The 14009-nt window shown below is 41.2% G+C and overlaps 1 protein-coding gene across 2 annotated transcripts in view; it reads left to right on the top strand.

Moving 5' to 3' along the window:
• Positions 1-13295, top strand: part of cul4b (cullin 4B) — a 13749-nt gene extending 454 nt beyond the window's left edge. For both annotated transcript variants that reach the window (XM_074649393.1, XM_074649392.1), the window contains 20 exons: positions 1-490; positions 3578-3693; positions 3776-3879; positions 3993-4062; positions 5289-5362; positions 5461-5623; positions 5836-5925; positions 6622-6704; positions 6796-6863; positions 7011-7129; positions 7224-7416; positions 7521-7625; positions 7714-7824; positions 7949-8034; positions 9511-9618; positions 9730-9843; positions 9933-10038; positions 10155-10327; positions 10406-10558; positions 12111-13295. The exon at positions 1-490 is cut by the window's left edge. In XM_074649393.1, coding sequence (XP_074505494.1) covers positions 283-490; positions 3578-3693; positions 3776-3879; positions 3993-4062; positions 5289-5362; positions 5461-5623; positions 5836-5925; positions 6622-6704; positions 6796-6863; positions 7011-7129; positions 7224-7416; positions 7521-7625; positions 7714-7824; positions 7949-8034; positions 9511-9618; positions 9730-9843; positions 9933-10038; positions 10155-10327; positions 10406-10558; positions 12111-12206 — 2340 coding nt within the window. In that variant the 5' untranslated portion in view covers positions 1-282 and the 3' untranslated portion in view covers positions 12207-13295. The remainder of the gene's footprint in view (positions 491-3577; positions 3694-3775; positions 3880-3992; positions 4063-5288; positions 5363-5460; positions 5624-5835; positions 5926-6621; positions 6705-6795; positions 6864-7010; positions 7130-7223; positions 7417-7520; positions 7626-7713; positions 7825-7948; positions 8035-9510; positions 9619-9729; positions 9844-9932; positions 10039-10154; positions 10328-10405; positions 10559-12110) is intronic.
• Positions 13296-14009: the final 714 nt, after the last annotated feature.

The following is a 14009-nucleotide window of genomic DNA, read 5'->3' as shown; positions in this document are numbered from 1 at the left end:
TTATCTTCCCCTAATCCCCCGCCACCGCCACCGCCACCACCAACCACCCAGGAGGCTAGACCTGATGTCAAACACGACATCATCACATCTCCCAAGAAGAGGAAGATAAACGGCTCAGAGAGGGAAGACACTACAGACACCACCTCTCCTTCTCCTCCCAAGACCCTCAATTCCTCCTCTTCCTCCTCCTCCTCCTCCTCCTCTTCTTCTCCCACTGCGCTGCACATCCAGAAGAAGTTGAGGTTTGAGGATTCAGTGGATTTCATTGGACTGGATGTGAAGATGGCTGAGGAGGCTGCTGCTGCTGCTGCTGCTTCGTGCTCCAATAACAACAAAAGCAAAGCGGTGTTCCTGCCTGGTGGTGGTGGTGGAGGTGGAGGTGGTGGAGTGGGGCACCATGCGAACGGACTGACGAAGCCTGCAGGATCCGGCACCTTCTCCAACAGTAAACCCGGAGCTGCCAAGAAACTAGTCATCAAGAACTTCAAAGGTAGCAGATACACACTGGAGGATGATGTGATTCAAAGCTCTTCCAACACACACATTATATATATATACAACTTAAAGCTGCTAACAAGTCCCCCAGACACTGTGATGATAATGCATGGTTACATTATGATGGGATGGTCTTTTCTTGGTCCTTGAGGCTCTATTACAGCTTCTACCATCATATTAACATTAATAACAACTAAGAAAGGTGTCAAAAATGCCATAGATCTGGTCAAACTTGATCAAATTAAACATTTCCTTGACTGTTAGCCCAGTCAGAAGACATTTAAGCATAAATATCAGTTAATTAAGTGCTCATTTAACATAACTAAAACAGTCAAATAAGTTCTAAAAATGTTATTAAATTATTACTATTAGGAATTGCTAATAAGTCTATAAAAGTCATCAAGAACTTCAAAGGTAGCAGATACACTGGAGGGTGATGTGATTCAAAGCTTCTCCAACACACACATTATATATATATATATATATATATATACAACTTAAATGTCCCATATTGTAAAAAGTGATATTTTCATGTCTTTTATATTACAAAGCAGGTTCAAGTGCTATATAAATACTGTTAAACTATCAAAACGCTCAATATACGGAGAAACACACACAGCCCGTTTGAAACAAGCCGTTTCTGTCCATTTGTAATGTCACAAATACACAATATTTAGACCATTGTACGGTTTTAAACATTCTAAATGGGTCCCAGTTTATTTCCTGTTGCAGTGTATACAATCGTTCGGTACCTTCGGTATTGAAGAAAACGAGTACCGTCACATTTTTAGAATTTTAGTACCGAGTTGGTACCGAAGTATCGGTTCTCGTGACATCCCTACACACGGCCCGTATTCAGAAATTGTGCTTTTGAAACAAGCCGTTAGGATTTCTGTCCATTTGTGATGTCACAAATATACAATATTTAGACCATTACACGGTTGTAAACGTAAACATTCTAAATGTGTCCCAGTTTATTTCCTGTTGCAGTGTATGTGAATAACATCAGCTGACAGGAAGTAAACATGGACCCAAACTGTTGCCTAGCAGCGGAATTCCGTTGCAATTCCGTTGAAATGCACCAAAATGGAGCGTTTCAGACAAAGGGTGAATACAGGCATATTCAGGCAAACCGTATGAGGAAAATAAAGTGTTTTTTGAACATTACAGCATGTAAACATGTTCTAATAGAAACACAAAATACAAGTATGAACCTGAAAATGAGAACAATATGGGACCTTTAAAACTGCTAACAAGTCCCCCAGACACTGATAATAATACATGCTTAAATTAGGATAGGATGGTCTTTTTCTTGGTCCTGAAGGCTGCATTACAGCTTCTACCATCATATTAACATTAATAACAACTAAGAAAGGTGTCAAAAATGTCATAGATTTGGTCAAACTTGATCAAAATTAAACATTTCCTTGACTACTCACCTTGGTAACAATTATGTGTTAATATGAAGATGACTGTTAGCTCAGTCAGAAGACATTTAGGCATAAATGTCAGTTAATTAAGTGGTCATTCAACATAACTAAATCAGTCAAATAAGTTCTAAAAATCCTATTAGGAATCTGCTAATAAGTCTATAAAAAGACTGAGGCTTAGTGATAATTGGATATTATTGTGTATAATATTTATCAGAAATGATCAGTTAATTTTAAGTGCTCATTTAACATAACTAAAACAGTCAAATAAGCTCTAAAACTCCTATTAGGAATTTGCTGATAAGTCTATAAAAAGACTGAGGCTTATTGGATATTATTGTGTATAATATTTTTTGCAAATCCATATTATCACGATTTGATTTCCAATTAATGATTCGGAGCAAGCAATAATTAAAAACTAACTAAATTAAGTTATAAAAGTAGTTTGACACATATATAAAGAATTGGGCCTGGTGTAATTTATAACAGTGAAACTCAGGCTATTGCCTTGAACGTCATGTTGATTATTTAATATAGAATAGAATATATCTTTATTGTCATTGTACAAGTACAACGAAATTTAAACGCAATCCTTAAAAAGTGCAAGAAACATAGACAACAACATGCCTCTAAAACTATAAAAAAAAAATAATAATAAAACACACATACCACACACAAGACATTCACATTCTGCAGGTATTGCACGACTCATATTATTATTGCACAGTGAATATTTACAAGATGTTCAGGGTTTTATTGCTGTGTTTAGTGTAAGTTAGTTTATATGTAATTTAATTTAGTTTTTATTCGAGAATTTCAGAATCTTTTTTTTTTTTTATTCGTGTGCTTACATAAAAATATAAATTCAGCTAGGGACATGGACAACAAAGCTGGACAAATAAAGGTGAGGAATAGACAGAGCTGTTATGTACACAAGTACTGAAAAAAATAGGTGTATATTTACATATTTTCTGTAATATTAAAGTATTATATAATGTAATATTGAGATGATGATTTCAGCCATATTTAACTTTTTCTTTTTCTTTTTTTAAATTAGATTTGGCCATTTGTTGATGAATCACAATTTTCTTTTTTTTCACAAGAAACCTGAAAACCAGAGACATTCATAGTCCGACAACCAGCGATCAAGCAACAAATAGAGTTAATAGAAATAATTAAAGGAGTAATAAAAAACATCAGATAGTAAAACAATCTGGTTTGAGGAGTTTGCACTTCATTTAAATTTAAAAGGAGCATAAAGTACCTGCCAAGTTTAGTGCGTACATATAGAATATGTTAAGTTTTTGTTTACTGCAGTTGCAAGATGCAGAGAGGAGAGAGGTGTGTAGAGATTTATAGATGAATATCATGACTCATTCTTATCAGTAATAAACATATTGCAGAGTCATATCTTTGTATTACAAGAATCAGGTGATATCATGTCTGATAACACAATTCAATAACCAGATATTCGATTTTTGTCACTATCAACGGGCTCTACTTTAAATAGAAACAAACACGCTTGTATTAAAATAGCACCGGTGACACAGCAGCAGCAGCAGCATTGTGGTCCACTGTTTGTCGTTCAGGGCCTGCTAGCTAGAGTTTACAGTGTTATCACAACTGTTTGTGTTTTGTGTTTTTGCTCACAGAAAAGCCCAAATTGCCTGAAAACTACACGCAGGAGACCTGGCAGAAGCTAAAGGAGGCGGTGGAGGCCATACAGAACAGCACTTCAATCAAGTACAATCTAGAGGAGCTCTATCAGGTATCACTACAGACCTCTCAGAGGAAGCTCACTGACGTAGAAACTGTCCTTTTTTTTTGACTCTTTGTTTTTGTCCCCTCAGGCTGTTGAGAACCTGTGCTCCCATAAGATATCTGCCAAGCTTTACAAACAGCTGAGGGCCGTGTGTGAAGACCACATCAAGGCACAAATTGATCAATTCAGAGAATATCCTTCACAGTTTCTATTTCTTTGTGGATCTTACTTTATTTTATATAGCTTAGTGTTAATCATGCGGTCATGTTGCAGTAAAGCTGTTTTTCCCTTAACATTGTTCCTACGGATGCCCTGGACAGTGTGCTTTTCCTAAAGAAAATTGACAAGTGCTGGCAGGATCACTGCAGACAAATGGTATGTTTTATAACTTTAAAAGTACTCTATACGATATTCAGAACATTAATATAGCCACTATTTGCTATGTAAAGATATAGAGGAGTAATGTCTACCTGAGAAGAGAATGAAGTAACTCTCCCTCTGTGTTGTAATCCGAGCTTCTCCGTCCTTTATAGGGATGTCACGGTGAGGAAATTGTCCCACCGGTTAATAAACTTGTGACAACACCGGTGTTACCGATTACACCGAGCATTTTAGAAGAAAAGATGACGGTCAATATATGTAGATGTTTTAATTTGATCTGTACCGTCGGGTGGCTGTGTGTCTGGCCTCTCCGGTCGAGCTTTCGCTGCGGAGTCGCAGGTTTCCACCCGGAGCCCCTGCGCCGTGCACACCGATTGTGACCAATCTGTCCTCCGCACGCCGATTACCTCATTAACGTTATGGTTCCCTTATAGTATTGGGTTTAAATCCAAAATAGGCACTTTTTTATTTCGCTTTGATACCACATCCTCCGTCATCGTCGGAAAGTTATGTATTCGGTGTGTGCTCGACCACCGTGTAACACCGACTGCCACGCCAAGTCTAGCCGGGCCGGCCATGCATGCTTTTAGTGCATGTGAGCATGCCCGACTGGCTAGCTCATGGCTGCCACTCTGCACTGCTCTCATACAACGGTTACAGCTGATATTGCCGTCCCGACATACAGCACCGTTGCAGAAGAGTAGCACCCACCCTCCGGTTCCCCCCCAGGTTAAAACTGTTAGCTCTGTCAGCACTGTTGCTGTTGCTTTCACTGTTAGCACCGTTAGCTGCGAGTCGCCGGCTCAGCTGTCGCCATGTTGACAGCTGTGCAGAGGCAATAGAAATGCTCCCAATCTCACATTTAGCAACTTTAATAAGTCAAGTGGTAGTTTTCATATCCCTTGAAAATCGGTCAACATAACCTCACTTTCCATGCAATTTGTTTGTTTATTTCTTTTTCATGTTTAAATGGTTATTCCACTGATTTAGTATTGCACTTCCATAGAGTTAGGGGGCTTGTAAGAGACATTGTCTGAAACCCAATTCAGGATCAGGGTTATTATGTCAGACTTCAGAAAGCTCCCGCAAAGCCACATCATACAACCGTTTTCACAGACTGTGATGAGTAAACTGATTTTCATGTGTAAAAATCACAAAAAAAGAATCACCTTGTCATTAGTGCTTCTTTCTAACTGTGAATGTTTGTCCTTGTTTTACAGATCATGATTAGGAGTATATTTTTGTTTTTGGACCGCACCTATGTTTTACAAAATTCAATGCTGCCATCAATCTGGTGAGTGCTCACGATCTGATGTCAGCTGCTCTGCAACATTATGAGGCTGATTTCTGTCTTAAAGTGTGTGTGTTTGAACAAACTGCTGTGTCGTGCAGGGACATGGGTCTGGAGCTGTTCAGGTTCTACATCATCAGTGACCTGAAGGTCCAGAGTAAAACCATCGACGGGATCCTGCTGCTCATTGAGAGGGAGCGAAACGGAGAGGCGATAGACCGCAGTCTACTGAGGAGCCTGCTGAGCATGCTCTCTGACTTGCAGGTAACTGACCATCTTATTATTGTTTTAATAATGATCAGCTGGTGTGAATCTGTATCTGAAAGCCTGTATCTTTGTTGTGAACTACAAGAGAAGTGTGGCTCTTGCAGCTGTGTTCGCTTGTGGTCATCACCTGATGCAGGGGTGTGATGAGTTGTCAGTTTCCTGTTGACAAATGGCTTTAATGAAACCTGTGTTCTCTCCGTCCCTGACAGATTTATCAAGACTCCTTTGAGCAACGCTTTTTGGAGGAAACTAATCGACTGTATGCTGCAGAGGGACAGAGGCTGATGCAGGAGAGAGAGGTGATTTATGTGACCCTCGTACTCTGGGCCCTCTGTGTTTGTTATTTCAATGAATAACTGGTCAGACAATAGACAATCTGATTACACGGTATATGTCATGTGTCTTCAAAAAAGGGAAAGAGTCCAGAGTGTTTGGAAGTTCAAATCAGTGTGATGAAGGTGCTCTTTGATGGGGGTACACAAAAAATTAAATAAAAAGCCTTTATTCAGAATAAAGGCTTTTTAATTTTTGCCAGAAGAGTGCCTTGGACTCCCCCTTTTTTAACATATGTCCTGTGTTTATTATAATATTTATGCATCTAAAACTTGACTTGCAACATCAGAGGCTTGTACTACGAAGCACGATTTGGGGTTAGCCAGGCAACTTCAGGTAAGGATGCCCCCTGGGCGCCTCCCTAGGGAGGCGTTCCAGGCACGACCAGCTGGGAGGAGGCCAGGGGGAAGACCCAGGACTAGGTGGAGAGATTATATCTCCACACTGGCCTGGGAACGCCTCGGGATCACCCAGTCAGAGCTGGTTAATGTGGCCCGAGAAAGGGAAGTTTGGGGTCCCCTGCTGGAGCTGTTGCCCCCACGACCCGACCCCTGATAAGCGGTTGAAGATTAGATGAGAGATAGAAGCCATTGAGACCTACAGTATCTTTTAAAGTAGTTAATATAAAGAGATGACATTATGCTTTTCCTCTTTTTTTGCAGGTACCAGATTATCTCCATCATGTCAGCAAGCGCCTAGAGGAGGAGGCTGACAGAGTCATCACATATCTAGACCAGAGCACACAGTGAGTGATAGACTGCACTATTCAGTTTGCAGTAAAACACAATGACAAAGATTCATTTGTGACTTGAATGGGTTTTTTTTCCCCGGCTCAGAAAACCGCTCATTGCTACTGTGGAGAAGCAGCTGCTGGGTGAACATCTCACGTCTACTCTGCAAAAAGGTACACAACAGCAAATACTTTGTATAAACACGAGTCACATTACAGCAGTAAGTAAGTATGCTGCCTGCCTGACTACACACTGAGTCTTGAGGGTATAAAAGCAGTTTGAGATCTGACCTCTGACCTTCTGTTGATTTAAACTTCCAGGGCTGACTCACCTGCTGGATGAGAACAGAATTCAGGATCTGTCTCTCCTCTATCAGCTCTTCAGTCGAGTGCGAGGTGGCGTTCAGGTCCTCCTGCAGCACTGGATAGAGTACATCAAGGTATGACAGCATTAAAAGTGATAAAAGTCTGAAGATGATGTGTGATGAAGGCGCTGAGCTCTTCTGTTTCTAACTGTTTGTCTTGTAAATCTAGGCATTTGGAAGCACAATCGTAATCAATCCAGAAAAAGACAAAACGATGGTGCAAGAGTTGCTGGACTTCAAGGACAAGGTGGATCATGTCATCGACATCTGCTTCATGAAGAACGAGAAGTTCGTCAACGCCATGAAGGAGGCTTTCGAAACATTCATCAACAAACGGCCAAATAAACCTGCAGAGCTCATAGGTCAGTAAGCATTCACCCCCATTCAAAACTGCTGCACCGTCGGTAAATATAATATAATATCATAATCTTCATGAAATAACATGTACTATAAATTCACTTTACAGCAAAACATGTGGATTCAAAGTTGAGGGCAGGAAACAAAGAAGCAACAGACGAGGAGCTGGAGAAGATGCTGGATAAGATCATGATTATTTTTAGATTCATCTATGGTAATATTTACTATCACATTTGTTTCAGTTTAGGATTTCCTCCCCTGTTTGTTTTTTTTCTTAATGTAATAATGTGTCTTCATTGTAGGAAAAGATGTTTTTGAAGCCTTTTACAAAAAGGATCTGGCCAAGAGGTTGCTGGTTGGAAAAAGCGCCTCTGTCGATGCTGAAAAATCGATGTTGTCAAAGCTGAAACACGGTGAGTTTAATCCATCAGTGTCACTTCTTAACACACACAAACAATGTGAACTATAAATCACAGAAAGGGAATCTTGACCCTGAATGCACACTGACTTGTGACCTTGTGGTGTTTTTTTCCTCAGAATGTGGAGCAGCGTTCACCAGCAAACTGGAGGGGATGTTCAAGGATATGGAGCTTTCTAAAGACATCATGGTGCAGTTCAAACAGGTGAGAACAACTTTTAGTTTTATATTTGACTCTTATTACAGCTAGATTATGTATAAGGCAGTTTAGTTTTCAGACAGACATTAAGTACTGCGTGAAAAATGCAGCCCCCTCATTCATTTCAATTGACCCTCTGTCTTCACACAGTAGAGATCCAGATACAGACGGCTGTAGAGTCGTTGAACCTGGCACAACACAATGCAATGTCATCTGACAATGGTCTGCTTTGGTCAATCGAATACTTAGGGCTGCAACTAAAGATAATTTTCATGAATAACCTGCTAATTACTTTCTTGATCAATCGCTGAACTTATTCATAACTATGATTTCATTAGTGTATAATCACCTGAAATTAAGAATCGTTGTGTTTTCGTTAGTTTAAAATGAGCCCTTCATATCTACACAGAGAGCAGGTCCTCTTCACAGAGTCTGCCATGTTTCTACAGTTGCCCAGAACGGACAAACCAAACACTGGCTCTAGAGAGAGACTTTGGGGTTTTTACGTCTCCTGAACGCCACCGTAGTCCTCCGACACGCTTGTGAAACTGCGGTAACGTGAGCCACAGAGTGCAAAACCGTGGTACCGCCAGCCGCCGTCTGACTTCCGTTTCTCCTAAAGTCCTGTTATTATGATGGTAAGGATGGCCTCTGAGTGACGTGAATGGAGTTACCACGGTTTTGCACTCGGCGGCTCACATTACTGCAGTCTTGGAAAGGGAGGAATGAGCAGAGGGGGGTACTCAGTTGGATTACAATCTGCAACCACACCGCTAAATGCCGCCAAATCCTACACACTATACCTTAAATATATATTTCAGAAAATGGGGAAAAATGCACATCATAATTTCCTAAAGGTGACGTCTTCAAATGTCTCATTTCATCCGATCAGCTGTCCCCCTTCCCCCCAAAAAAAAAAAATGATCACCAAAAAACAATAGAACAGCAAATCCTCACATTGTAGAAACTGCAACAAGGGAATGTTCATGTTGACATCAAATATTATTTTAACGTTAATTGACAAATTCGTTTCAGCTCTATCTGGTAAATTACTTTGTGATGTTAATAGCGTATTTCTACTGACTGCATTCAATTAAATTGATCTTTTATATACCTTCAAATCATAACAGAAGTTATCTCAAGATGCTTTTCATATAGAGCAGGTCTAGATAGTACTCTATAGTTTTAGAGACCCAACAAGAAACCCCCCATGAGAGAGTTGTAAAATCCCTCCTCATATTATTACAAACCACTGTGCATTGTTTTGAAATCCAGTAAGCCTTCAAACTGGTTTATTGTTCAGACTGGGCTTCATGGATCATATTTCATCGACTCACCGACACCTGAAACAGCATGTCCTCAGCAACTTGTGGTTTTAACGCAGTGCTGTTCTTCCAACAGGAAGAGTTTTCTTGTAAACCTAAAGCTTACAATGTAATGTGGCAAGTGGATATCACACCTGTATCATTTGTGTTTCTGCAGTATATGCAGTGCCAAAACATTCCTGGCAACATTGAGCTGACGGTGAACATCCTCACGATGGGTTACTGGCCAACCTATGTCCCGATGGAAGTTCACCTGCCTGCTGAGGTTAGTGCTGAACAAATATAGACATTTATGGGGAACATATTGTTTTTATAACCTGCCGTGCAATAAATATACCGAGTGTTGCTTTGTAACGCCTCTGTTATCTTTGTCCAGATGGTGCGACTGCAGGAGATCTTCAAGACCTTCTACCTGGGCAAACACAGTGGCAGGAAGCTGCAGTGGCAATCAACACTCGGCCATTGTGTCTTAAAAGCTGAATTTAAAGAGGTAGATGACTAATAGAGAATGCTCCGGTGTGTGTTCTCACAGAATACAGCGTGATGTTAATTTGCACTCTTTGATTTTTATTACAAAAGGGCAAGAAGGAGCTGCAGGTGTCACTTTTCCAAACACTTGTGCTGCTGATGTTTAACGAAGGAGAGGAGTTCACCCTGGAGGAGATCAAACTGGCGACAGGAATAGGTCTGTTTGTGATCACATCAAAGTTCAGCACTTTGATGAAGAAACAAGGGCTGTCGAGCTCTCATTATGCAGCACCACTGATCTAAAACACTGTTTGTGTGTCTGCTGGTTTACAGAGGACAGTGAGCTGCGCCGGACTCTGCAGTCACTCGCTTGTGGAAAAGCACGCGTCCTCACCAAAATCCCAAAAAGCAAAGATGTGGAGGACGGGGACAAGTTTTCTTGCAATGACGACTTCAGACACAAGCTCTTCAGGATCAAAATAAACCAGATCCAGATGAAAGAAACGGTATGATTTTTATCTTGCAGTAGTTTCCTCACTTCCTGTGTTTTTGGTGAATTCTTTTAACTAATTGTTTTCTCTCAGGTGGAGGAGCAAGTCAGCACCACAGAAAGGGTCTTTCAGGATCGTCAGTATCAGATTGATGCTGCCATCGTGCGGATCATGAAGATGAGGAAGACTCTGAGCCATAACCTCTTGATGTCTGAAGTGTACAACCAGCTCAAATTCCCCGTCAAGGTGATTAACACAACACTGAATCGCTTTATTCACATACAAATGTTTCATTGATTTATAGACTGTCTCAAAGGAATTGCATTGCTAGTCAACACCTTGGGTCCATGTTTATTTCCTGTCATCTTATGCTATTCACATACACTGGGTTGTGTCTAGAAGGTAACCTGCATTGCAGAAAAGTGCAAAAACTCTTGCGAGACTCGCTGCCGGACAACCTATCTTACCCTTTACCATTCAAGGTCAATGCCTGACCTTAAAGCCCCAGACACGCCAACCCGACATCAAAGAACTAGCGGCAACGAAGGCCACCAGTTGCGTCGCCTCACATCGCCTTTGTCTTGGCCAAAAAGTTGCACTCGAACACACCGCAAAGACTACAGCCGACGGCCAACTACCACGTGTGTCCCGCACCTGCGTGAGATGAAATAACTGTCCACACCAGCAGGTGGCGGTAGTCTGTATTCATCATTCAAAAAGGGAAACTGGAAGACTGAGGACTGAGGATATACTAGCCGTTGTTATGATACGTACATGAAACAAAGTGGTGTTTGCCGACCGTTTTCACACCACTCTCACTCGCCACTTAAAATAATATCCGTGTATTGGAATGATCAGATGTGATAAAGATGAAAAATGAGAAGAGCCTTCTGTGTTTTTCCTCTTGAGTTTACTCGTTGGCTTGCTTTCCTCACGTCCGTTTCTCTTCTCCTGCACTGATTCGTTTAAACTGAACAGCCAATCAGAGTGATTTCTGTCACCGACGGATTCAACATGCTGAATCGGCTAAAAAAAACTCCGACACGGGCAGACTAGAGCCGACGGTGCGGGACACACCACAAAAACTAGGCCGACAGACGCTCACCGACGGCCCCAAACTGTCCGACGGCCGACCGTCGGCTTGGTGTGGCAGGGCTTTAAACTATTCAAGGTCAATGCCGAACCTTAACCATCTTGACCCATACACTGCAACAGTTAATTTGTTAATTTAAAACCAACTGTTCAGTTTTTCATTATGTACCAGATTAACATTTATACCCTATTAATTATAGAGGAAACATTTGAGGATTATAGATACTGGATTTTTGGGGGTCAATGCTGATTTTTGCCCACAATATGTACTTAGTGGGAAATTTTATTGTTGTACTTTTCTGTTTCTGTGGTGGACAAACTATGAAACTTAGACACTGTTTCTAAATGTGCTTAGAAATATTTTTGAAATTTCTATACTCCTATTTCTTGTTACTTATCGGCCTGCAACTACATCAATAACCTGTTGTTTTTAAAGTACATTTGTAGGGGTTGTTTAAGTGAAATCCTGTTTAGTACAGGCTGTTTTGGGTTATAGAAGCACTTTCCCTGCCAACAAGCTACCACCCCCATTAGCTGACAATACTGCCAGTGTTGAGTTTTGTATAATACGTTACTCTGGGGGAATACCATGGCTTACATGAGTCTGCTTTTCACTGTGATTACCTCACACCTCACAGTATAAAAATAACCAGCAATGTTCCTCATGTGTTGACCTCTGCCTCCTCTCCGTCGTCTTCCCTTTCAGCCTGCTGACTTGAAGAAGAGGATAGAGTCTCTTATTGACAGGGACTATATGGAGCGTGACAAGGAGAACCCCAACCAGTACAACTATGTGGCTTAGAGAGAGAAAAAGTGACTGAGAAAAAAAAAGAGATGCAGATGGTCCATTCATGCTGAGGTGATTGGTCTCTAAATCTTTTGCTCCAGTGGATGTTAACCATTATCATCTTCAACCCAGCGACCGACAAGTGAATGGATACTGCGCCACAGGATTGTTGTCAGGGGTCTTGTGATCCTGTGGACTGCATGCCCATTGAAAAGAGAATATTATCCATATTTCTCAGTGCCTCTGAGAGAGTTGGGCTACCGTGGACACAACAAAGAAGACACACAGATGTGGTTCCGTTTGCTCTTTTTTTTAATGGAGAGGGAAAATATTTATTTTCAAACTTAGATCCTTCTTTGTCCATAGTTTGAATCAATATGCTCTTTGTTATCAAGTCACTTTTAGTTTTTTTGTTCACTCAGTATCCCAAGCAAATGCTGACACACTTAACAATGCTCTAAATGTACCACACGTTGGAGAGAGAAAAAGGATCAAACAATTAAACTGATGCTTGTTTTCTTCAGTCAGTGTCAAATGTGGGACTATTGGGCTAACATTCATAATAGGGAATTGACAATTTAGGGGAAATATCTGTGTGATCCAGCAGCAAAGTTTTACAATTTTTAAGGCCATCTGATAAAGCTGTGATCATGAAGCGTTCAAAGCAGAGTTTGTGCCAAAAAAAAGGAGCACTTCTTTTTGTTATAGGGTGTATTCAAGCTGCTAAAACACTTCAGTTGTACAAGTGTATGCATTTAAGTTTCTTCTGTCTTTGTACATTTTTGTACATACTTCACAAAAGTGACATTTTAAATGATCTCATCTGACAGTCAACTGCTTTTTAGGTTTTTTTGTTAACCCTTAGAAAAGTATACTAAAAGCACAATGACATCAGAGGCCATTTCCCCCCCATCTTCTTCCCGGTGTCATACCATATACACACTATTATTTTTTTGTATGTCTCCCTGTGCAGGCCTTGCTGATAAAGTGGGGGAATGGGAGTGGATTTCCTCAACACATGAGGACAAATATGATTGATTAGACATGCCCTTGTTTGTATGAGTCTGTTAGATTTATTGCTTCAGATTAAAATAACTGTTTCAATCTGGGTTTTCTTTTTATTAATCATTGATTTCCAAACACATATCACTGTCTTGTATTAAAGGGACTGTTTGTAACTTTTTACACATATAAAACACCCGGGTCGGTGTCCCGTGTGCGCTCGCATATGCACGCTCGCGTGTGGCTACGCTGTTCAGACAAGACTCCAACACAAACTACACGGAAGCCCCAAAACCGCAAAGTTGTATCTAGTGAAGCCCGTCTTGCAAAACAGTGTTGGCCGCGGTCGTAGTACGCGGGGGAGACCGTAGCTTTGGTTTCCAGGGCCGGAGTCTCTGCTCCTCTGCCACCTGCTTGCCTTCACTCAGCTCGCTCCACCTCACGTACATGCGCGCTCACTCCACACTGCAGAAGACTTCGTAGCTCTGAGAATATCTAGTGAATGTACAGTGGACGTTTGTGCAGAAATAACTGCTGCAGCTCCTCCAGACCAACAGAGGTTTCCCGTGTCTTGTGAAGTGACGGGGCTCCGCAGAGAGAAACGTTATCGTCTCCGACCAAAACTCCGGTGTCTCCCCTGTTCCCTCCGGCCGCGGTCGGAGGCAGGAAAAGCCAACACTAGGATCAGCATTGATTCATGGAGAGACCTTCGTCTGGTCAGCTAACATTACTGCCAAGCAGCTGAAATATAGAGTGATATTGTGGTTTTACAGAGGTGTCGCCTCACTGTTTTGAGCGATGCTCGTTCATGTCTAT

This window comes from Sebastes fasciatus, chromosome 10 (assembly GCF_043250625.1).
Source record: "Sebastes fasciatus isolate fSebFas1 chromosome 10, fSebFas1.pri, whole genome shotgun sequence".
Classification (NCBI taxonomy): Eukaryota; Metazoa; Chordata; class Actinopteri; order Perciformes; family Sebastidae; genus Sebastes; species Sebastes fasciatus.
This window is presented reverse-complemented; position numbering and strand designations above follow the sequence as displayed.